Here is a 24,849-nt window from a genome sequence, read left to right as displayed (position 1 = left end):
AAACAAATGATCTCTTTTTCCTTTATTTCATCTCTTATTTATAAACAAATCCTTAGAACTTCATTATTTCAGCCCTGATCAGCAAAAGTCCATTAAGGGTTACTAGAGATAACAACATGTTTAATTCTGATGACATAAAGTCCTCTTATTTCTTCCTTTTACTTTTAACAAATTTGATTTTTTGTCCCTTCAAATAATCTCCTGAAACTTGATTTCATTTTTCCTTTGTGCCTTGTGACAAAATTCTTCAAAGTTTTGTCTGGTGCTCCATGGATGTTTTGGACAAACAGTACCCGTCATCCTGTTTCATAAATGATGGATGTTGTAATCCAACATATTTAGAGAACACCAAGTTGCAAATGACTGCGTTAATAGAACTTAACCCAGTGTTTCTCAACCTTGACGACTTTAAGTCCTGTGGACTTCAACTCCCAGAATCCCCCAGCCAGCTGGGAGTTGAAATCCACAGGACTTAATGTCGCCAAGGTTGAGAAACACTGACTTAACCATTAGATATGTTTTGTATGGGTGAATTTTTCTGAATGTTCCATGTACTCTATTGGTACTCTTCAGATTTTCATTCTTGTTTCTTCTAAAAGAATTGCAGTCCTATGACTTAAAAAACAAACCTATATTTAGGGATATTATATAGCTGCTTTCCATGCTTTGTGGATTTTCTTTCTCACTGGGATGAAATGAAGACAATGTTAATAAGACCCAGTTTTTTTAAAAAAGGTAATAGAACATTTTCAAGTCACAAAGAAACATGACAATAGTCTCTTCGCCATTATTGCAAAGCACAATTTTCTTGAAAATGATTGCTAAATGTCCCATTTGCGTAAGCAATATCTCATAGTAACATGGTTTATTCCAGGCTCCACTGCACACAAACCATGATATATAAACTGCAGCAGTAAAAGTTCCAACAACGTAACACACCAAAGGAAAACCACATTATTAACACAACAATGCTAATTTATTCAGAAATAATTCCGACTGAGCTCAGGGATTACCCTGAAATATGTAGATTTAGAATCAAGACAGTTGAAGTTTAAAATACCTTGCAGGAAAGAATGAAATCAAAAAGTGAATTTGAGTGAAGCAGAGCTTGTAAGCTGCTTGACTGTCATGATATTTGCTCAAAACGAGCCAGGGAGGATCGAAGGGTAAGATTGGGAGCTTGATAACACAAAATATTTGAGGACCAAGAACAAAGTTTGCAGAAGTTCAGTAAAATCTGAAATTCTTACTTCCGGTGGTTCCCTTGTGACTGGAGAAAAAAGCCAAGTCATGTTTACTTCAGTATATGAATACATGTTTATTCTGTATTCTGGGGAACAATTGTTCAACTGAAACATATACTAGAATATTTAAAATAGGTGAGTTGATTGAAGCCACATTGGAAATTATACTGGTGGGTTTCATGTTTAAGTCCAAATCCTTTAAAGCAGGGGTCTCCAACCCCTGTGCCGCAGCCCCCTAAAAGGGTGTGGCCTATTCAGAACTGGGCTTCACCACAGAGGTGGTATTCAGCAGGTTCTGATCAGTTCTGGAGATCCTGTAGTGGAAACTTGGAGTAGTTTGGAGAACTGGTAAATACCACCTTTGACTGGCTTGCCTCCCCCATCTATCCTCTGCCTCCCGAGTTTCAGCTGATTGGGAGGGAATGGGGATTTTGCAGTATCCTTCCCCTGCCACACCCACAAAGCCACACCAACAGAACCAATAGTAAAAAAAAAATTGAATCCCACCACTGGGGCACAAGTTGTGACCATTGCACATGTGTGCGTGCAGCTCAACTTGTGTGAGTGGCAAGCTGGCGGGCATGCACCTGTGCACGCAGCTCAATTTGCACAGTTTGAGCTGTTCATGCATGAGTGTGTCGGTCTGCTGCTCGTGTGGCCGATTCCCCTTCCCCCCCCATCCCCCTCCCCAGCTGGGCACCAAGCTGCAAAAGTTGGACATCGCTGCTTTCAAGAGAAATTTGGACTGTGTTGCACTACATGCCCACTCAGTTATCTTAACCATCGCTTATTCAATGTTCTAAGTTTGTCTCACACAGAGAATAATAACCACACAACTGACAATCACCCCCCCAAAAAAATAAGTGGATAAAATGTTTGTTTATGATTCAGTACAGGTAACCCTTAAACTTACAATCATGGGTTTAGTAATTGTTTTGAAGTTACAATGACCCTGAAAAAAATGACTTGCAACTGGTCCTTGTGCTTACAACCGTCACAAAATCCCCATGTCCCCATGATCAAAATTTGGCTTGGTGTGTATTGATGACGGCTGCAGAATATCAGAGTCATGGGATTGCCATTCGTAAGTTTCCCAACCAACTTTGACAGCAAAGCCAATGGCGAAAGCTTGATTCTCTTAGCAACTTCATGATTTCCTTAATTGCAACAATCTGTTTCAACCATGGGAAAAAAATGGGCATGTCTATTGTAAGGAAAAGGAGGACTAGGGGAGACATGATAGCAGTGTTCCAATATCTCAGGGGCTGCCACAAAGAAGAGGGAGTCAAGCTCTTCTCCAAAGCACCTGAGGGTAGAACAAGAAGCAATGGGTGGAAACTAATCAAGGAGAGAAGCAACTTAGAACTAAGGAGAAATTTCCTGACAGTGAGAACAATTAACCAGTGGAACAACTTGCCTCCAGAAGTTGTGAATGCTCCAACACTGGAAGTTTTTAAGAAGATGTTGGATAACCATTTGTCTGAAGTGGTGTAGAGTTTCCTGCCTGAGCAGGAGGTTGGACTAGAAGACCTCCAATTCTTCTCTCCTCTCCTCTATTCATCTATGACCAACTTAACAACTACCCTGCTTAGCAACAGAAATTCTGCTCCCCAATGCTGGTTGTAAATTGAGGACCCTCTTTATGTGATGTTAACACAGCTTAAACTGAGATTCGATCCCTTCAGTGAGATGTTTCATACTTCCCTAATCTATAACTTGTTAACCATGATTATTGAACAAACCACTGTGATAAGCCTACCTTTGGTTAATAAGGCTACCATGTCTGAACCAAGACTTCCACTGAGGCTTAATATGATGTCTGAACCCAATCACATTTTATCAGAATAAGATCCCATCTATTCCTCATCAGAAAGATGCAGCTTTTGGGGGGTTAACCAGGCGTACAGGTTCTTGAAGCTCCTTTTGTCAATATTATTCTACTAAGATCGGTTTTGTCATCCTATACTTACAGGTAATCCTCAAATTACAACCACAATTGAGTCCAAAATTTCTGTTGCTAAGTGAAACATTTGTTAAGTGAATTTTGCCCCCTTCACAACATTTGTCGCAGTTAAGTAAGTCAGCGTTGAATAGAATAGAAAGGGACATTGGAGGTCTTCTAGTCCAACCCCTTGCTTAGGCAGGAAACCCTACACCACTTCAGACAAATGGTTATCCAACAGCTTCTTAAAAACTTCCAGTGTTGGAGAATCCACAACTTCTGGAGGCAAGTTGTTCCACTGATTAATTGTTCTGTCAGGAAATTTCTCCTTAGTTCTAAGTTGCTTCTCTCCTTGATTAGTTTCCACCCATTGCTTCTTGTCCTGCCCTCAGGTGCTTTGGAGAATAGCTTGACTCCCCTCTTCTTTGTGGCAGCCCTTGAGATATTGGAAGACTGCTGTCATGCCATTGTACTTCAGATGCCCTGAAAGCCATTGTGGAAGCTGAACTTCACAGATTTTTCAGCATGACTTCTCTTTTTACTACTTTCTTATTTGAGACTGAAAAGTAGGCTTAGAAGATATGGGAGATCTTTAGGGATAACAATGTAATATGCCTCAATCCGTTACACTATCTTCACAAGTCACACAATACTAAATATAATATGCCCTGCCTCCCTGACCACACTTGATCTGTGGTTTCCTGAGTGATGAGCCATTTGCAACTGATGCACTGTTTTGTTTCTCAACAGTTCTAAATAATTTTCCATTTCCTGGGTTGCAAATACAAGAAAGTCAAAAATAGATAAATCTTATTTGAAAGTCAAACCGGGGTTAGAGTACAGCAAGTAGAAGAGCATGTTGAAAGGTTCTTAGCCTCCAGCTCTTTCTATCTCTGGACAGTTTTTTATTAATTCAGTCATTCATTCAGTACGGCCACCCACCTCACCGCATGATTCTCTAGGCAGTAAACATTTTAAAAATAAACACAATTGCAATAATACGTGAAACCTAAGTGTTAAAAACTGAAAGTACATAGCAGCTGAGAATAATTCGCCCATCATACTTGCTAAATTAATTAAAAGAAAAAGCTAGGCTCCTGCATGCACTCATCAAAACTTTGTTTAATTTGTGATCTGGGACTTGGCTTGATCTAAACACAACACCTACAGCACCCTTAAGTTTGCATGTCCAAAATGACTGTTTTTTTGCAAAATGATTCTTTCCCTTTGTCTTTAAAGACAGAAATGGAATCCTCTATGAAGTAAAATTTTCCCCATGTTTATTGCATAACTCTTTTCTCCCCAACCTCAAATATAACCTAACATCACAAATTTTGGCCACTTGGCTAACAAGCCATGTAATTTTAGTTTGTTCAGGATGGAAGATGCTTAAGGGTGGAAATTAAAGCAGAAATATTCCCTTTCTAACTTTGCAAAACTTTCCTTAGATGTCAGTCTCCTTCCAATGATGCCATTCATAACAGGTTTATGGGGGAAAATTCCAACCGTCTAACAATATCTTTATTCCACAATATGCTCCATGTTTTTGAATAAGATACATTTGACAGAGTTCATACAATAGGGATTAGCCACAATCACTGAGTCACCTGGTATGCTAAGCAAAAATCAGACAGAAGATAACTGGTTTTGTTCACATACAAAGTTTTTTTTAAAAAAACATTATTTTTATTTTTAATATAATCATTCCATCTTCAGTTGAACAATGTGTTGTCTTCATACAAAAATCTTTGTTAAATAATCAAAATTACAACTTCCTTCGTTAAATTAATACTGATTGTGCAATCTTTAACATAATATTCCACATATTAATTCTACAATATTAACATAATAATATTCAACATACTAATCATATTTCTGGGATGCGATGGCTCAGTGGCTAAGATGCTGAGATAATCAATCAGAATGGTCAGCAGTTTGATGGTTCAAATCAGCCATTTTTTTTTGTAAACCTTTTCTTGCGTTATGGTTCACATCAGTGGTGGGTTCCTACTGGTTTGGACTGGTTCGGATGAACCTGTAGTGGTTTGGCGGCCTGGGTCGCTGGAGTTCATCCAGGGAATTAATAAAGAACAAGTAAAGTAAATCAGATTACTTGGGGATGCAATGTTAGATTTTGCAGGAGGGGGTTTGGAGGGGAGAGAAAAGATTAGGGAGAAAGACGGCTTTTCAGCAGCTGTAGATGAAATAGAATTGCTGTTGGATCTTGATTCTTCACGCAATGTGTTGTAATGTGCTATTCTTGCCTAACTCTACCATCAACTTTCCAGTATTTCATCAGAAATTTGAAGATCCGCTAAAGGTACAAAATGGCTATAGTAATGAAACACAGCCAGCCACATTTGCTTTCTGCCTAATCCATTTCACAACAGCCATTTGCTCATGCTGGGTACTGATACTTTCAACTTGTATCCTTGCATGGAACAATTTATCCTAATGCAGGGGTGAAACTCAGCAGGTTCTGACAGGTTCTGGAGAACTGGTAGTGGAAATTTTGAGTAGTTCGGAGAACCGGCAAATACCACCTCTGACTGGCCCCAGTGTGTGGAGGGAATGGAGATTTTGTAGGATTCTTCCCACAGGAGTGGGGAGGGAATGGGGATTTTGCAGTATCCTTCCCCCAGGAGTGGGGAGGGAATAAGGATTTTGCAGTATCCTTCCCTGGAGTGGGGAGGGAATAGGGATTTTGCAGTATCCTTCCCTTACCATGCCCACCAAGCCACACCCACAGAACCGGTAGAAAAAAATGGAATTTCACCAGTGTTTTAATGGTTTATTTCCTTTAACAAACTAAATATTAGGAAATTAGAAGATGATTAGCCTTGACATCTGTAACTGAACAGCTTCACCAATTTATTGGTTTATTGAATACATCAGAATTTACTGTAGTGTCCATCTGGGTTCAGTTCCAAGTGGGGAGTGGGGAGAAAGACACTGGAAACAATGGTGGCTGTTTGGAAAGATGGATTTAATGGTGGGCAGGACCACATGGCTGGAGACCCTGGGGGGAAAAGGGGAGAGATGCTGAGAATGCCTGGGTTTTATGCCCTCTCTGGGCTTTTGAATTTGAGCTTGTATTCTGATTGGTTGTCAGACTCTCATGGGGCCATGCAGGGGCAACTCCTGTAGGCTGTCTTGAGTCCCAGGCTTGGTTAAGCCTTTGCTGGGTGATGATGTAAAGAAAGGGCTTTGGGATTCCTATTATGGCTCTGCCTGAAGGAGGTGCATATTTGTTAGGTAGAATAGACTGGCCCAGGCCTTAATGGCCCATGGATAAAAGGTGGGGCGAGTTTCTGTCTCCTTTTTAGGGTTAATATTCTGTCCTTTTAATATTTCCTAAAATATCTCATTTTCCTTGGAGAGGGGTGGGTGCTAACTTCCTACAGATGGTTTAATGATGAAACAGAGCCACATGAGTTTGGGGTTCTGGGTAGCTGACAAAAATGGCATTGAGAGTGGGGTTTTTTTGTACCTTCTTTGGGCTTTGCACTTGAACTTCCCGTTCCTGTTCAAGAACATGTATTCTATTGGTTGTTGTCAGACTCCCATGGGATCATGTAGGGGTCATAGCTGGCTCTATAAGCAAAAGAGGAAACAGAAGTCCTAGATGTTTGTCTGAGCTTAGACTGCTCCGGGACTAGTGCAATGTCTGAAATATCCTTAGGAGATTGTGCAATGTACAACCTTAGGAGCTCTGTGTCTTCTGCTAAATGGCAGTAGGTTAACCCTATTATGTCCTGAAGAATCATGTCCTGTTCTTCTTAATCCCATCATCCTGGAGCTGAAGGTCTTTTGTTCTGTGCATAGGCTGGCCCAGACTTTCTTCTTGGGCACAAAATAGCTGCTTGGGAGGGGCTATTGAGAAAGAGTGAGTCTGCTTCCTGCCTCCAAAAACATGTTTCTCCATTTCTCATTTAGGGAAATATAATATTCTGCCTTTTTAATATTATTCAAAATGTTTTATTCTTCCAGGAGCGGGTGGTGGTTCCCACAGTAGGTTATGGCTGGCTGGGGAAGTCTGGGAATTGAAGTCCACAAGTCTTAAAAGTTTCCAAGTTTGGAGACCCTTGCTCTAATGTATTGCAGACTCTAGCTTAGAGTAGAATAGGAATAAGAAGAAAGAATAGGAATAGAGCTGGAAGGGAACTTGGAGGTCTTCCAGTCCAGCCCCTTGCTCCATTAGGAGAACCTATACAAATCTATTACCTATGTTGTTGCTGTTAGATAGAAGTTGTGTCCGACCCATCGCGACCCCATCAACAACGTTCCTCTACCATCCTCTGGAGTCCATTTAAGCTCACGCCTTCTGCTTCGGTGACTCCATCCAGCCTCCTCATTCTCTGTCGTCCCCTTCTTCTTTTGCCCCTAGTCTTTCCCAGCATGAGGCTCTTCTCCAGTGAGTCCTTCCTTCTCATTAGGTGGCCAAAGTATTTGAGTTTTCTCTTCAGGATCTGGCCTTCTAAAGAGCAGTCAGGGTTGATCTCATGTAGGACTGATCAGTTTGATCGCCTTGCTGTCCAAGGGACTTGCAGGAGTCTTCTCCAGCACCATAGTTCAAAGGCCACCATTCTTTGGCGCTCAGCCTTTCATGGTCCAACTTTCACAGCCATCCATTGCAACTGGGAAAACCATAGCCTTGACTAGACCCAATTTTGTTGGCCTAGGGTGATGTCTCTGCTTTTTAATATGCTATCTAGATTTGCTATAGCTTTGCTCCCCAGGAGCAAGTATCTTTTAATTTCTTGGCTGCAGTCCCCATCTGCTATGATCTCTATAACCTATATATAGAGATACTTCTGCATCTGCACCTTTTCAGTTTTACCTTCTTTTAAGGACCTTCTACAAACCCCTTCTCCTCTTCTTCAGAACCTGCAGTTTGAATGGTGGATGGTTTGCTTTCCAGCCACCAAACCCACCATAGCTTACCCAAAGCCCGACCCCGTTTCCTAAAGTCTGACGAACCAGGTTTGGTTCAGACCAACACCGCAGCGCAGCCTCGAACCCGCGGTTAGTTTGGAGATCAACCAAAGCCGCTTTTCCAGCTGCCATTCAGTTTGAAAAAATAAAAACACAAATCTCTTCCGCCTGAAGGGGGCGCTCCTCTGACTCTTTCCCCTTGTTTTGGTTTGGAGGCTGGAAGTGCGCACGCGTCCGGTCGGACTCCTTTTGTTTTGTTTTGTTTCCCCCTCCTCCTTCTTCCCTCCCTGGCTCGCCGGGCGAGAAGGGGGGAGGGAAAGGAGCCTAAACGCGTGCGCACTTCGAGCCTCCAACCCGGAGAAGAACAGACGAGGAGAAAGGTCCGCCTTCGTCTCCTTGTTCCCAGGGTACGGGCCCCTCCGCGCGTGCGCATAAAGCTTACCTTGTTCCCCTCTCTCCCTCCCCCTCTCTCCTTGCTTCCACCGCAGGCTCCGCCCACCCAGCGAGGGAGGGGTTGCTGCGCAGTTCTCGGCGAGACACCGAGCGCAGCGGCTGGATTCGGTAGAGGCAGAAGCGGCAGCGGAGGCGGCCTCGCTGCGAAGGAGCCTTTCCCCTCACGAGCAGCAGCCCCTCAGCCCCCCGCCGCCATGGTGAAGATCGCGTTCCAGTCGCCCTTCGCCCACAAGGACGAGCCCAAGAAGGAGGCGGCCGAGGCGTTGGTGGCCGAACAGGTGAGGAGAAGGCGACGCCGCGCCGCCATTTTGTTTCCCCCCCACCTCCTAGTTTCCCCTCTCCCCCCGGGGCAAAATGGCGGCGGGACCCTCGGTCTTCCCTCAGGTTGTGAGGGATGGGCTTTGTAGTCCTCCGCCATGCGAGACGGGGGGGGATTGGGGATTTCTCCCCGATGGGGGTCTTGTGACTGGTTCGTTGACCGGGAAACAATACACGGGAAGCGGGAGGTCTGTGTGTGGAGAAGTGAGCGTATTCTATTCGTTTAGGTTCTCCGCTTGGGCAGTATAGACGTTGCGAATAAATAAATAGAATAAATTGGATAAACGCGATGCATAATAAGGCTCCTTATTAGCCTCCCCACCCCCTAGAAAGCAAAGCGAATCGTATGCATGCGTGTGAGTGCGTGCACGCGCGTCTTGCACCGGCACGCGTAACGTGTGGAGCTGACGAATCGACGCGCAACGAGGAATAGAGTTGGGCCTGCACGTATAAACGGGCTTCCCCTTTGAAGTAAGTAGAATAAAGGCCTCTGCAATTGTTTGCACTCCCTTGCAAATGATTCTCCCATTGAGGATTCGTAGAGGCTCATGCATGCCATTTATAATACACGAATATGGAACATGTAACAGTGATACCCATTGTCCTGGGGGCACTTGGCACCATGTCCAAGAATTTTATAAGACACATCAACTAATTGCAGCTTCCTGCAATGACAACAGAACTGCAAAAAACTTCATTACTCAGAACATCGTGTATGTTAAGAAGGTACTTGGTTGATACCTAGGACGCTGGCAGCAACCCATATCAACCATCAGCACCAGTCAATGGTATTTGCGACACATCTTTACATGTTTAGTTGACTGAATTTCATGTTTAATGAATAAAGTATATAATAATAAATAATATAATAGCCAGTGCACAACATATTTACAATGAGATTGATTGAACTCCCTCAGTGCTCACACTCCCAACACAATACAACACAAAAGAATAAAAATCAATTTTTAACTGGGATTTAACAAAACCAACATTGCACCTTCTTTGCTTGGGCATCATCCCCCCCCCCCAAAAAAAAACTTCATAGGCTGCAGGATTTAGTGGGGGGGAAAAAGGGGAAGGTTGTACTGTGTTTAGTTATTTATAACACACACAAAGCAGACTTCAGTGTTAGTATGATTAATCCTCTCGGTGTGAGTAAAGTCACAGAGAAGAACCTTATAAATAGAAAGACATAAATATTGGTAGGATATACTCCTGCCTAATTTGAGGATCTTTCTCTCAATCCGCCAGTGAACCTGCCCTGGTGGATGGGTGGCTGATCCTTCAAGGAAGAAGGCAAAGAAGAGCCTTTGGCTAGATGGGTTGCATAGGAGTTTAATAAATAAAATGGGGAAGAGACTGGAGTTGCCGGTGGAGTTTTAGTAATTAGTTCTGGGGTGGTTTTTTTTTATGCTGAGTGGTAGCAGTTCTGCCTTGTCTAGAGGTGGGGCCTAGAGGTGTTTTGGGAGGTATAAATTAGGCTTGAAAGTGGTGCATTATTTTGCATCATAACAGCTTCTAATTCCTTTCTAAATTCAATTTATTTTTTAAAAAGTAAGCCATGGAAAGGTAGGAAATGGGAGAGTGGACCTTGAAGGGAAAATGAAGATATAAATCTAAAATAATAAAAGATTATCATGGAGAGTCTGGTATTTTTTTTAATTTTTTTTAAAAGAAAGCTTTAATCCTTTTCATGCTTATAGAAGTACGTTCCTGGTCTGAAAATAGAATGAGGATACTGTGGATTTCCATCTTTCTTCCTGGTTTGTAGCATTTCCTTAACAGCTTTTAAGGATCCTTGCAATTCCATTAATGATCTCTTCATTGTAACAGCATTAACCACTTCAAATGCTTCCAGATTTTCCTTGTTCCTATTGTTTTGCAAAATGCTAGTTATTTGCATGAAAGTGATACATTTTTTTACAGTCAAATACTTTAGTTGACCCTATATGGGAATAACATGTTTATATTTGTTTCAAAGGATATTTTAGGAACTATTTGATTGATTTAAAAAAAATATTTTTAAAAACCTATTAAAAAGTAAGCAATGGCAAGGCTCGGTTAGGATATAATCTCATTGAAGATATTAATTCTCCAGGTGGGAATTACTGAAATTAGTGGTTTCTATCTTGGCATTAGCATGTTTAAATAAATTTGAAGGCTTATATCAAAATTTGCAATTTGCCTTGAAACTTTGGTAGTGCTCAAAACAAGTTTTCCTTCAGAATTGATCCCACATGTTGAAGGATTTGGGGATATATGCTGATGAGGATTTCTGAGCAAAATTGGAAGGAAGTTTGAAAGATTTTATATAGGCACATAACTAACAGCACAAAGAATGCCTAATTCTGTTTTGCTTTCTGATGGGAGAGAAGATTAGGCAAACACACAGATTAGACATTCTTTGTGCCTGTACATGCAAAGTTCAGAACTGTCTAATCATGCATTTGGTTTGAACAGTTTAAGGAGACTAAGCTTATTTTCAGTAGGCATGCTAGTGTATATATATAAAATCTGCAAAACTATCTAATTTCCTGTTCCTGCCTTCAAAACAACTCTTGAGTCATTCCAGTTTATAAAAAGTAAAAGCTGTTTTGTTGACAGTATACATGTTTGTGCCTGATTATGTTTGGAAGTTACTCAGAACATTATTTTCATTCTACTTGTATATTATACAGGACAATTTCAGGCAGTTAAAAGCTCCTGATTTGTGACAAGCATTGATGGTTTGTCCCTAATGGCTGAGATCATATACTTGACTTATATTACATACTGTTCTCTTTAAAATGCCATATAAAATGCTTTTACTGCCAAGTGCACAGAAATTGCTCTTCTCTTGAAAGAAATGGGTGCTTAAATTCCTTCTTCTTGTCTAAATACATGCCTAAACCCATATAAGAAGTACAAATATGAAATAGTTTTACCATTGGTCTATGTTTCAGAGTGCTGTTGCACACTAACCACATCCCCCTAACTTGTAGAGTTCTGTTTAAGCTCAGGAAATTGTAAAGGTTGTGTAACAATTTTTAACTTAAAGAGAAAAAGTCCAGGGCAGCAATTTAACAGTCACAACTGGATACCAAAATATAGGCTAGTAGGCTAAAGAACTGCACAGGGAGTAGTTTTATGAATTCACCTTGTGTGTGTGTGTTTGTGTGTGTGTGTGTTGCAATTGTGCTGATAAATAAATAAAGGGACAGTTGCAACACACATGTAACAAAGGTAACATTAAAAAAATGGCTTTCTGCCTGGATGGCTCCCAGAGTGAGCCAATAGACAGAAAAGGGAAGCAGTATGCTCCCTCCCATATTTGGGCATACCAGGGGTTGTGACACAGTACGTACGTACGTACGTACATACATACATACATACATACATACATACATACATACATACATACAATATGGATTTTAGTGAACTGACTTTATTTTCATTGTAATACTTCAGCTTATGCAAAGTAAAATCCCTACACTGAAGAAACTGGGCCAATTTCATAGTGGATTACAGGATGGTTTAAATCCAACCATAATATGCATAAAATTCACAATAAAAGGGGTTATTTGAGTCTCAGTCTTCATAAGTCCCATTAGATGTATGATTTTTGAAAAAGAGTTCTATGATTGATAATTGCCCTGTAACAATTTTAATGAAAAAAAATCATGCTTTAATATCAGATTTATACGGGATTAGTTCTAAACTTATAGATCTTTAAATATGCAATGGTGTTTCAGTGTTATAGGTAGATCCATATTTTAAAATGGGGACATTCAACTTTTTTCAAGCATCTTCTGATTTTTTTAAAAAAATCCTTGATTAACTTGCCTATTTACAGAATCCCTATTAAATCTCAATCGCAAAGCATTGTTTAACAAAGTGCTGCAACTATTTGAACACTCCTTTCTAGTTGTTTTCTTTTATTCTGGGCAGATGTGTGATTTCCAAACAAAACAATGGTAGAATCCTCTCACCATTCCTCCCTCCCCCTTTAAAAGTAGGGTATGTGAGTGTCTCGGGTACAAAAATGAAAGTGGAAGTTGGGCCTCTTGCAGTAGGCAGTTACCCATTAAAGTCATAAATTACTGCATGTAAAGTGGGATGGGTCAGACATGTTGGCAGTGCCTAGAGAGGTATCTGCAAGCACAGTAATACCTTTGGACTTTATGTTGGCAACACCAGTCTTAAGCTGTGTATCTAAGCATGTTGTATATGAAGGCCAGCTCTCTGTACACACCCAGGATTTCCCTTAGAGCACGATAAAGATCAAATGTTACCTAACCCAGTGGTAGTTTGATTAGGCAGCTTTAGTTTCCTGTCTGGTGGCCAGACAAGAGGCAATGTGGGTTATAGGGAGCCCTGTCAAACATCAGATAGGAAAGTTGCTTTATTTGTTGTCACAGATGTTTCCTGTGCGCCTAATCTACTTTTGTATTAAGTCAAATGACAACCTGCTGAGCCAAAATGTGCACGTAGTATCTCTTCTCTCCCTCCCCACCTCCAAATCTCCAATAATAATTGGGAGACCTGCTTTTCTAGTATGTTGCAATTCAATCTGAAGCTTCTGCAAGCACAAAAGTATTGCTCTGGTTTATCTTAGCAATTCAGCAGTTGTGAACTTTCATACAAATCACCAGTGTCAAGCAATAGGACTGGGTTCTAAATAAACAGAGCTGCAGTTAAAATATCATGGTGTTCAATAAACTTATGTTTTTCTCACCAGTGGCCAAAGTTGTTTCCTCTTAGTTGAACCTACTTCACAGCTATGTTGTTTGGGGGGGGGGGAAGGGGCAGATGAGAAAATGCTGTGCATTGATGAGTTTCTGAAAAAAGAATGAGATAAAGCTACTAAATAAATATTTAAAGATATTTCTTTAACATTTGAGACATATAATATGGAAGTACCGGTATAAAGTAGTCCTCATACTACTATCTGACCATAATTTGGACTGGGATTTCCATCACAAAACAATGCAATCTTAAATCAAGATATCACAGGTCTTAACAATAGTGCTCCCTGCGCTGCCTATTAAGATAGTTAACAGAGAATTGTGGGTTAAGTGGGGTATCTACCTCAATCCAAACCATTCTGGGCTTGGTTGCTCCCAGTCCTGATCCTTGATAAAGTGAGGGTCTTGGATCATCTCCCCCTCTCCTTTTCCATCTTTGTCCTTTGGCTGCCCTGAAGCCTGCTTTGTGGGACAGCAAGCACCCCAGGACCATGTGGCTTTGGGACTGCTTGCTGGGTGCCGGAAAGCATAACGCCCCAGCCAGTGCCAACAACCATTTGTCCAGCTGCCTTGTTTCCATGTTCCCTGCCCCGACTTGGTTCTGGCCTCAGACCTTAACCACTATGCCAGTCTTGTTCTGATAATGTTTATAATACTGGATTTTCTAACTTCATAAAAAAAGGCCTTGCAGAAAGTGAAAATTAAAAAGGCATAAAGGTGTTAATCTCCAAATGTTTATTGGGGGAATTTTGTTAACAGATCTTCAAATATACTTTCTGGAGCCTTTCTTCTATTTCATAAATCATCAGATACATAGCTAAGGGACTTTCAGATTGATTGATCCAAGTAAACAATATTTCTGTAGGCAGGGTTACTTAACTAACTTGAACTATGAAATGCTGTATTAGCATTTGTGTCAGTTGCTGATAAAGAAGTTTTGTTGGGAGTTTTTAGTGAAGTATAAAGAAATCTGTGTTTCTTGCTTACACAGATAGCTTTTATTTTGTTTCATTCTAGGTCAGCGAAATGATTCCAAACAAGTTGCAACATGATTTTTTTATGCCTGACTTGATTAGAGTATTTGTGATAGCCAGTATCACATTTAAAGCAGCATTAAAAAAAAACTTTTTCAGGATAGTCAGTTATCTGAATAAAATCACCTTCATACTTTGTGTTTTAGCCGTATGGTCTCTTCATGAGTTTTTGATAGTTGTGATATGTATAATTGTTTTAATACGGTAAATTCAAGTAAAATCTAGACCTTTAATTTGTTGAAAATGCTCAAATAATTGCAATGGTTAGCATTGTTCATTGAAACACAAATCTACATGAGCAGCATATATTAAGTGCTAGCGAACTTTTTTTGCTTCATAGAATTTTTGATGATATTGGTTATTTGGAGTTCCTCTTTTAACCAGAACTGATGTAAAAAGCCCCCACATAATTACAAAGAATTCTAAAAATGCTTCCTCTTCACAGTCATCATGAACTTGTGCTGTAGGATGGATAGTTAAAGATAGGTAGAAACCAGACAGTAATTGTAGGAAATGGAGTATCTGTTCTGAACTAGAAACAACTATTTCTTGCCTCAAGTTGCAATAAAGTATTCTAACGAGACTTACCATACATTTTAATGCCTGAGTAATCCTGGAGGATGAATAGAAATTCAACAACTTTTGAGATAATAATCTAATTGTCAAAAATTCATTCTAATTCTTACTTAGTGCCATGGTGAAAAATCTATAGTCTCTGATGGCAAAATCAGAGGAGAAGCATTTACATTATGTGGCTTGGCATCTGGATTGTTAAAGCCATGAGAAATATGGATTTTTCTTTTCTCTTGTCTGTTTTGTTTTGCTTTATCTTGTCTTCTTCCAAGAAGACCTTTTATGGAATGACAGTTGAATCTTATCTTTGTATTTGGGGCAAACACTGTAACCTTGGGCCAAAATCCTGTTGTGTCTCACATTATCTTTCACTTGGGAGGGTAATGTCACCCTATTGATTCAAGGAAAATAGTAATTTCATCTTTAAGACAATAAAAAATTTAAAACAACTTTTTATCTATGTTTTCAAGGACCCAGAAATTGCAACACATCACCGTGAAGGTTCCTCTGGAAGATGTCTGCTGACTCTTTTGGGACTTGCCTTCATTTTAGCTGGAATAGTGGTTGGGGGAGCCTGCATCTACAAATATTTCATGCCAAAGGTATTGGAGAGTTGATTATTATCCCACTTGTTTCTGAGCTTATTTCCCCACTTTTTAATAGCTTCAGTCTGACAATATACATTCAAAAATATACACAGTAAGGATGGCAAGCTAGTCCTTGAAGGTTTCCCAAAATAATTCAGTTTTTACAGTCTCCTGCAAGGAAATGAAGGAAGGAGCCATCATAACCACAGGGAATAAACTCTTAGGAGTAGTATTCCAATAAAAATGCCTCCTTTTGGGTGATCATTCCTTGATAAGAGATCCTTAATATTCATATACTGTATATTGGATGGCAGATTCTCCCAAATTAGGTGGTTCCAAAGGTAGCCAGTCTCACAAGGCTTTATAGGTGATATCTGGTGCCTTAAATGGCAGCAAAGAATCTGCTATAACAAGTTTTCCATGCTGCAGATATCCAGTGGTCAGCTGTATTCCACCTGTTGACATTTCTGGATCATCTTTAAAAGTAGCTCCATATAAAGCAAATTACAGTAATTGAATCGAAAAAGTGACAGGTTTTGTGTGGCTAGTCATATGCCCCATTTTATGTTCTCTGCATAAACTAATGGCTTGAGAAGGGGAAGTTTCCTTTGTTCCTCCTTCATGTTTCGTGAGCCAAAAAACCTCACTTGTCAATATACTCCAGTCCTTTTCCAGATAGCAGTCAGTGCACATCATGGCAGATCCCCCCTGTGGTCTTCCAGGACCCAGTAATAAGTTGATATTTTCAGAGGTTGTGGGGAAAATGGAATTAGTAGCACTTTCTTTGCCCAATCAGGGGAAACTGCTTCAGCAATTCCAGGACAGTTGAACTAAATTAATTCCTCCACCTTTAAATGAGTATTACAGCTGGCGATTTCTCTTTTTTAAAGAGCAAAATGTTCCGCGGTCAAATGTGTTACGTGGGAGAAGACAATCAGAATCAGGCAGCGGAGCCATATTTCCTGCCCATCGCTGAAGAAGCTGATATCAGAGAAACAGATAACATTGCCATCATTGATGTACCTGTTCCAAACTTCTCTGACAGTGACCCAGCAGCTATTGTGCATGATTTTGACAGAGTGAGTCCCTTCTTGTGGATTCTTTTTATTCTTTCTTTTGGTAAAAGTTTTGATGAAGTCTGTTTAATATGTAATTGTGTTTTTATGCTCTTTCTGGATTAAAGTCTGGTAGTCTTTCTCCCCCCTCCCCCCCCCCATTTTCAAGCACCAGCAACATGTGTATGCTAAATGTAAAATATTTATTGGTGCTTTCTGGGAGAAATCTCAAAGTAGGAGCCCTAATCTCACAAATAAATTCCAGGGAAAATTGTGTTGCCAAATGGAGGAGAAACGATTCTTTCTTCAAAGCAGAGGATTTTCTATTTCTTAAGGGAGGCTTTCATTAAACTGATCCCCCCCTCTCCCCCCCAAGGAGTTTGGCCTGTAACTCCCATCATTTCTAATCATTGCTGGAACTGGTGGGTGTAGGTTGGGAACATGCCAAGTTGAGATAGCTGCCTTTGCCTATAGCATTGCCCACTGATACAAAGGCAGGGAAATAACCTTGGGAAAAGAACCTAGAGGCTGCTAGGAAAACACCAGGTGCAGAAGAAGCATGCAGTAAGGCCAGAGTGGGAGAGTTACAAAGGGATCATCCTCCCCTTCCCCACCTCCCTCGAGTAGAAGAGGCAAGATGCAGAGATTCTCAAGACTTATTTTGTGGCTTTTCTCACTAAAATGTAGTGAAATCTTGTTTCCTCATTCGGTCTACTTTAAAGGGTGACACCCCAGTTTTCCACATGCAGTTGGCTCGGAATAACAGGCGCTTATTTCTGAAAGCACAGTTGTCCTTCACAAAAATACACTGTGCACAGGCTTAGACATGCTTAGCACAGCCAATTAATCAGCAGCCTTATATGGGACTGCTGCCTTATTATGTCTAAGCAGTAATCCTGTGAAATATGTATAGTCATTTCCAGTCGGTGTTAAGATAACTGCAAAGCAACATTACAAGTTTGGAGCCCTAGAAAAGATATGATTCTCTTCTTTACTTCCTTGTCTCTTGTAATTTAGCATATTAGAAAGGCGGGTTAGTTTCAGTGCTTTTCATTATCTGAGAATGTTGCAAGCAGAAAAGATCCAGTATTGTCCTCCATTTTACCCTCTGTTTTTAACCTGATTCTTGATCAGTCAGTTGCCTTGGATTTTCATACTATGTAGGCTCTCATTCAACAGTTGAATCTTGTGATAATCCCATACTTAAATACACCATCCCATACCCTTAAGGCAACTTGTCCCTCCTGGCACCTTGATACGTGTTGGATCTGCAGTTCTCAGCTGGCTGTTTTACATAAAAGTGCTAGTGATACAACATCTTCTCTCCCCCTTAAAGATGAATTTTAAGCCAAAGTTAATGTGATTTACAGAAAGCAAGTCTTCAACATTTCTCTCGGGAGGGTGTTGGGTTTCAAAAATGAAATGTGTTTACAGATTGCTGCTTCCTATTGAGAACTTTGTTGCATTGAAAAAGAACAATTTGGGGATGTAGCATTATACTTCAAAGTTTGTTACTTTGGTTTTCAAATCAATTATATTAAATTTGTGGCAGTAAAACACATTATTCTTTTACAAAGGGCTGGTTTGAAACAACTGGCAGAACTGAAAATCCATCCTCTGTTACTGGATGTCTCTCCCCCCCCCCCCCTTGCTTATCTTCTTGTAGCTCCTGACAGCCTACCTTGATCTCCAGCTTGGCAATTGCTATGTGATTCCTCTGAACACCTCTATTGTTATGCCACCACGGAACCTGATCGATCTTTTTGCAAAATTAGCGGTAGGTACCACTCCGATGGAGATATATGTGAATTCTTACTGCAGTGCACATCTGCATGGCAAAAGTTTAAAAGAACCATGTTGTGTCATTTCCAGAATTGCTGTAATGAAAGGTCGCTGAACATGTGACCTTTGAGATCTTGTGCAAGCTGGCATTTTTAAAATCATAAAAGTCTGAAACATCTGAAGTTGTGGGTGCTCACCAATTGCTAAGCATGCTTCCTTTACAGCAGGGGTGTCAAACTCGCGTCGTCACGGTGTCACATGACGTATTGGGACTTTTCCCCCCTTCACTAAACCAGGCGGGAGCAGAGTCAGCAAGTGCCATATCCGGCCCTGAGTATGATACCCCTGCTTTAGAGTGTCCCCAATCTCTCACCATCTGTAACATGCTTAATTTCCTTCAGGTGTAACTGCTCTTGGTTGAATAATCACAAATGTCTGTATTAAGAATGGTATTTTTTTCCACACACACACACAGACGGGTTCCTACTTGCCTCAGACTTACCTTGTTCGTGAGGAAATGGTTGTGACTGAAGAGATTGATAATGTGTCAGATCTGGGTGTCTTCATTTACCAGCTCTGTGTAGGGAAGGAAACCTTCAGACTTCAGCGCAGAGAGAAGCTCATTGGTGAGTATTTTATTTTGAATTGTTACTGTCAGGATATGAAAAAGAAACCCAAGGGAAAATTGGCGAGTGGTTTAGAATTGCCTTTTGTATGATTTTCTATCTTAAGGAGAAAAGCTGCCATGGGAATAATAAAAGTTCAGTAAACAAAGGAGTTTGTTAAATGGAGGGATTTTCCACCAGGAATTACCAACTAGGATCCAGCTATTATTCTTGATGGGTATATTGCGAGCCCTAAACTTTGAATTCAACTTTAGTTAACCCCATATTCTGCTTTTCAGCTGCCGTCAAGCCTTACAGAATAAAGAACCATTTCTGTATCTTCAGTCAGACAGAAGAGAGCAAATGTTCTCAGGACGTGAGGTTGCTATAAGACTTAAACAGCGGTGCCAGATAGATTAGCAGTGATTTCCTGGCTGATCCTTTTTTGTGTATGGGATAGGGTGTGGTGAGAAGGAATGTAACTTGAGTTGATTTCCTTAGTATTAGCGAATGAAATGAAGGGAAGGGCATGTTACATAATATTGGAACATCCAATTTTATACAGTCGCTCGTGTCTTTTGCTGAATAAACGGAGAGTACTACTATTATACTATTCTGCACCTTCAGCTTATAAAGACTTAAAATAAGAGCAAAGTGTTTCATTGTGCTTTAAATACATTGACCTAAAGTTGATGTTTTTTTATTACCTGTGTAATCCTGCTTGCTCCTATTTTAAGTACTTTTATGTGATCATATGCATTCCAGACAGCTGAAGTGACTTATACAGCCACTTTACCCGTGTTGGCACTCCTGTTCATGCCCCAGATGGCTTCCCTAAATCCTTTCAGCATCTTTTGCTGAGTACTTTAATCCATCCCCTTTTTGAAAATTGGCACTTGCCTCTTGAAAGCTAATGTTTGAGAGTGGACTTAGGCTCACTGCAGAGTCACTCCTGTCAGATAGAATTAGCAGGTCACAGTCAAGTCATTTTGAGTACTGAATAAATAGCACCATACTTGCAGCATATGAAATAATGTAGAAAAACGATGGCCATATTTGCAAGTTCATGTTCATTCTCTTACTTAAAGGTCAGCAATTGGGGACATTTTGATAAATGCTATCTTCAAGTGCCATTTAAGGATCTCTGAAATAGCTGGCCATTTCTTGAGAGATTTTGCTTGTGCTCACCAGTGCTGTATTAAAACAAAGTAGGGGAAATCTACGAAGGGTGGTTTCTAGAATTCTTTCCACCCCTTTTACCAGCAATGAAGGGGATACTTAATTCTTTTTCCTTCTGTGTAGTAAATTAATGTGTTCTCTGGTGTTTCTGCTTTCCCTTTCTATATTACATGTGTGTATGTGCATTGGGGAACAAGGGCAGGCAGCATAGGATTCACTTTCAAACACATAATGCAGGATCAGCAAATTCTGAGTTCCCTTGGAGGGATGTTTTTCTTTGCAATTCCCGATCAGAACAGCCCTCTTTTTAAACTCCACTTTTCTTTTGCTGGACTACTTCCTTTACCTTCAGTTTGCTCCCATTCTGTTCTGTTTTCGGGGAGTTTAAACTATAGGCGGCATCTTGAGCCCCTTCATGTGGCTTCTAACATTCCATTAAGATGGAAACAATAAAAAGGTAATGCAATCCTGAAGAGCACCCTTTGCATTCCATATTGCAATGTTAGCCCCACCAATGTCCAAAGAATGTTTATGGTGATGATGACACTTTTTAACAATGATTGAATGTGGCTTTCCTGGGTATTTTCTTTCCTTCATTGACCTAAAGCTCCAGTATGCATCCCTAAGCAATTACAGTCAGCTTTGATAACTCAGTGTTGTTCAAACTTAACTTTTAAAATATATAGACTTCAGCTTCCAGAATTCCACAACCTGCATGTTTTGGGAAGCCATTCGTGCTGGATGACTGAACTTGAAATAACACCTTGTAGCCTATGGAAAGAAAAAATCTGTTCTATCTGACCTGCTCCTATTCCCTGAATAAATTGGTATTGTTTTTCCCCCCTGTCTTTCTAGGCCTTCAGAAGCGTTCTGCTGAAAAGTGCCATATAATCCGACACTTTGAAAACGTGTTTATTGTTGAAACCAAGTTCTGTCAGCAATGAAGAGTGCAGGGCGGAAAATGACAATCACGCATCTTCATTAAGGATCCAAGCTTTACACCTTCAGTTTCAAAATTAAATGTGCAGTGATAATCAAAAGCCTTATGTTTCCTTTCTGTGAATTGCTTAGATGAAAAGAACCCTTTTAAATCCACAATAGGCTTTTCTTTGAAATTTGTGGTGCTGCTAATTTTTTCAGCTCCTTCAATTTTGAATAGTAACATATTAAAATGGATTATCCTCTTAAAAACATCTGTATGTCTGTTTTAGACTGAAGAAAATTGAAATCCAAATACCAGTTCCTCCATAAACATGTAATCAATTCATTACTTGACTTTCTCACAAAAACTAATTACATTAATCTCTAGTTTGCACATTGGTTTCTAGGTTCATAAAATTGTTCTGCACTTTGTTTTCTATTAGGGAAACAAAAAAAAAACACATCAAAATTTTAAGGGTTTTATTTAAACTTCATTTGTGAAGCATGTAACTTTAACCTTGGTAATCATAAGCAGCTAACATTGCTTTTTTCATTTTGTGCAATTACTGTATTAAATTTGTATGTATATTTGGAGCCTATCGAGCTGACCTTACTACTTTTAATTCCTCCCTCCTGTTTGTTGTGATATTTAGTTGTATAGCCAAGCACATTTATTCTTAAAAGCTTTTACATTGGTATTTTGGGTTACTGGACCTACTTCTTAACATCTTAAATACAAAGGTATATGATTAACATTTTTAGCAGGTCCAGTTTTCAGTGTTTCCATCGCTATAAAATTCCTATCTTGTGAAACTTCTAGAGCAGACCTTACGAGCAAGTTACCACTATTACTGCAGAGAACTTATCCTTGTTGGGAATTGTGGTCTGAGTTGGCAAAGGGATTTCTAGAGAGCTGCAAACTGAGTATTTTATAAGGGACTTTATATTTCACACAGATTGTGCAACCCTCTAATAAATGTTTCTCTTAAGATGATAGTGGTGGCTTCCATTTTGTTCTGACTGCGAAAAAATTGGGGAAAGGGCACATTTAACAAGGTTTATGAACTCTTAACAGCATTGAGGTGGGTCTCGGATTTCTTTAGGATGCTTTCCTGTCTACTGACTGTCAAGTTTCAACTTCAGTGCGAGTCCAGAAGCGCCTGAAAAGATGCACATGGCTGTAATGGGATATTCTGTTCATTCCAAAGTTATTGCTTAGTTCTTCAGTGACAGAGTAGTGACTCTAATCATTAAGTGTTCAATTTCCTTTTCAGTTGATTACAAAAATAAAGCTGCTAGGGCAGCGGTCCCCAACTATTGTGGCTTGGCGGCCCAGCTGGAGGGCGATGGGAACCCGGTTGCAGTCACGCAAGTGAAGCTGTGTGTGCATGAATGTGCGCTGTCCCACCTCACACAAGCAGAGCTACACACACATGTGCCAGCCCAAGCCATGGCCTGGTAGTGGGCTGCAGCCCAGAGGTTGAGGACCCCCTGCACTAGTGGATAGTTCAAGAAAGAAAGAAAGTGTGATTTGTACAATTTATGTTGCGGAATTCAGTTTTCTGTTGGAAGAGCTGTGATTTGTTAGCCATAAATCCTCTCTGGTGGATTTGCGTCATCCTCTCCTTTCTTGAATACTAATGCAAAATCCCCTAGGCCAGCTTAGTCACAACAGAGCGTGCGGGTTTCCTAAGCTGCGGGCTTTCATTTGGCCCATTAAAAAGATGTTCGTGTACTTCCAGATGGCACTTCTGTATTGGGTGTGTGTCACCTTGGTAGTAAGGGAATTGATTAAATGTCATATTTTTGTTACATGGTGCTTATTGTGTAGAACCTGTAAACAATTTCCATTTATTAATCATAATTTGAGACAACTTTTGAAGGGGAAGGCAGCCAGTGCCTTCCAAGAAGTAGTTGTGGGCATGTAATTTTATTTTTGCTTTTTTTGCAAACCAGATGGGGTGGAATTAAATTTGGGGTTTTCCAGTACAATTCCAGAAGAATTTTCAAGGAGATTTTTTCTTTTTGGTCCATGGATAGAAGACAATGGTGACCTTGTGGTGCTGCAGGGAAAGGGTTTCTGGATCAATTACATTGTCATTTTTTTTTCTTGGAATAATAACTGAAGAGGAATATTCTTGCTGGAACTTGTCTGCCTCAGCATGTCATTCACATGCTTTATAATTTATAATTTTCCTCCAGGCCCAACATTCAAGCAGGGGAAAAAATCCTGCATGCCCACTAGATGGCAGTGTTGACAGTCAAAAAGAAATCAATTGTGTTTAATGAACATAGTTGAGTTGTGTTCACCAACAGGAGGGCCAGCAAGTGGGGCGTGTGGCAGGGTGCAACCCCCCCCCCAAAACAGTTTGACTAAAGGCAAGTAATCGAGGCAGTAGGAATAGGTGTCATTTCATTTAGAAACATTTTATTTAGTGACAATTCAAAGCATTCCAAAAAGTGACACTCTCACACTTAAAACTAGCAAGCTGACCAAAATTCAGGTACCTGACAACTTGCATGTATTTATGACGGTTGCAGAGTTCTGGGGTCATGTGACCACTGTTTGCCATCTGACAGTCCATGGGGAAGGCAGGTTCACTTTACAACCACGTTACTAACTTTAGAACTGCAAATATTCAGTTAAGAACTGCGTAAGGGAAGGTTGTAAAATGGGGCAAAACTCACTTAACAGCTGTCTTGCTTAGCAACAAATTTTGGACTCAAGTTATAGGTTCCACCCATACCACCACTGCCAATCCTTGAGACTGTAACATAACAGAATCCAATTCTTTTGAATATAAATAAAAGCTAGTTTGATTTAGCGATCAAGGCATCGAGCTAGAAACGAGAGAACTGTCATATTTTGTTTTGGCATGAAAGGTGGCTGGGTTGACTGGACCCATTCTTCTCCCTCTGCCCAACTCATCTCACTTGTGAAGAAAACAGGAGGCAGAAGGTGAGTTAAGTATGTTCATTGCCCTGAGTTATTTATGAAAAAGATGCTTTTTCTCTCCCCCCTCCCAGTTCTTTAGCCATTGACAGGATGTAAAAACAGCTTATTCACCAGTTCTCAAAAAATATCTGCTTTATATATTTATGTGTGTGTGTGTGTGTGTTTTATTTGTGCTGATAAATAAATAAAGGGAGACTAGTATAGATCTATTTCAAGCTATTTAGCTCTCATCAGCTAGCCATACCCTTACTGGGATTTGAACCTGGGCTATATTGCATACTAGGCATACTAGGCAGAGATCTTAGCCATTAGGCCACAGGCTCTTATCCGTTATCAGCGAAGATCTATACTAGTCTCCCTTTATTTATTTATCAGCACAAATAAAAAAAAAACAAAAAAACACACAAATATAACAAAGCCATTTAATGACTGCCAATTGGCAAGAACAGGAGAAGTAGTTCAGCATAGCTAGAGGGCACCATTCTCCCATCTTGCCACAGACGATCACGCTACCTTTCAAAACGTAAGCTGTCTTAACACA

At 40.3% G+C, this 24,849-nt stretch overlaps 1 protein-coding gene across 1 annotated transcript; it reads left to right on the top strand.

Annotated features, from left to right (window-relative positions):
• The first annotated feature begins 8,631 nt into the window (after positions 1-8,631).
• On the top strand, positions 8,632-22,344 carry ITM2A (integral membrane protein 2A). Its single transcript, XM_032227455.1, has 6 exons — positions 8,632-8,852; positions 15,694-15,825; positions 16,701-16,889; positions 18,532-18,642; positions 19,123-19,273; positions 21,287-22,344. The coding sequence occupies exons 1-6, from the start codon at positions 8,769-8,771 to the stop codon at positions 21,373-21,375; spliced, it is 756 nt and encodes a 251-aa protein (XP_032083346.1). The 5' UTR covers positions 8,632-8,768; the 3' UTR covers positions 21,376-22,344.
• The last annotated feature ends 2,505 nt before the right edge of the window (positions 22,345-24,849 follow it).

Source organism: Thamnophis elegans, chromosome 12 (genome assembly GCF_009769535.1).
Source record: "Thamnophis elegans isolate rThaEle1 chromosome 12, rThaEle1.pri, whole genome shotgun sequence".
Taxonomy (NCBI): domain Eukaryota; kingdom Metazoa; phylum Chordata; class Lepidosauria; order Squamata; family Colubridae; genus Thamnophis; species Thamnophis elegans.
This window is presented reverse-complemented; position numbering and strand designations above follow the sequence as displayed.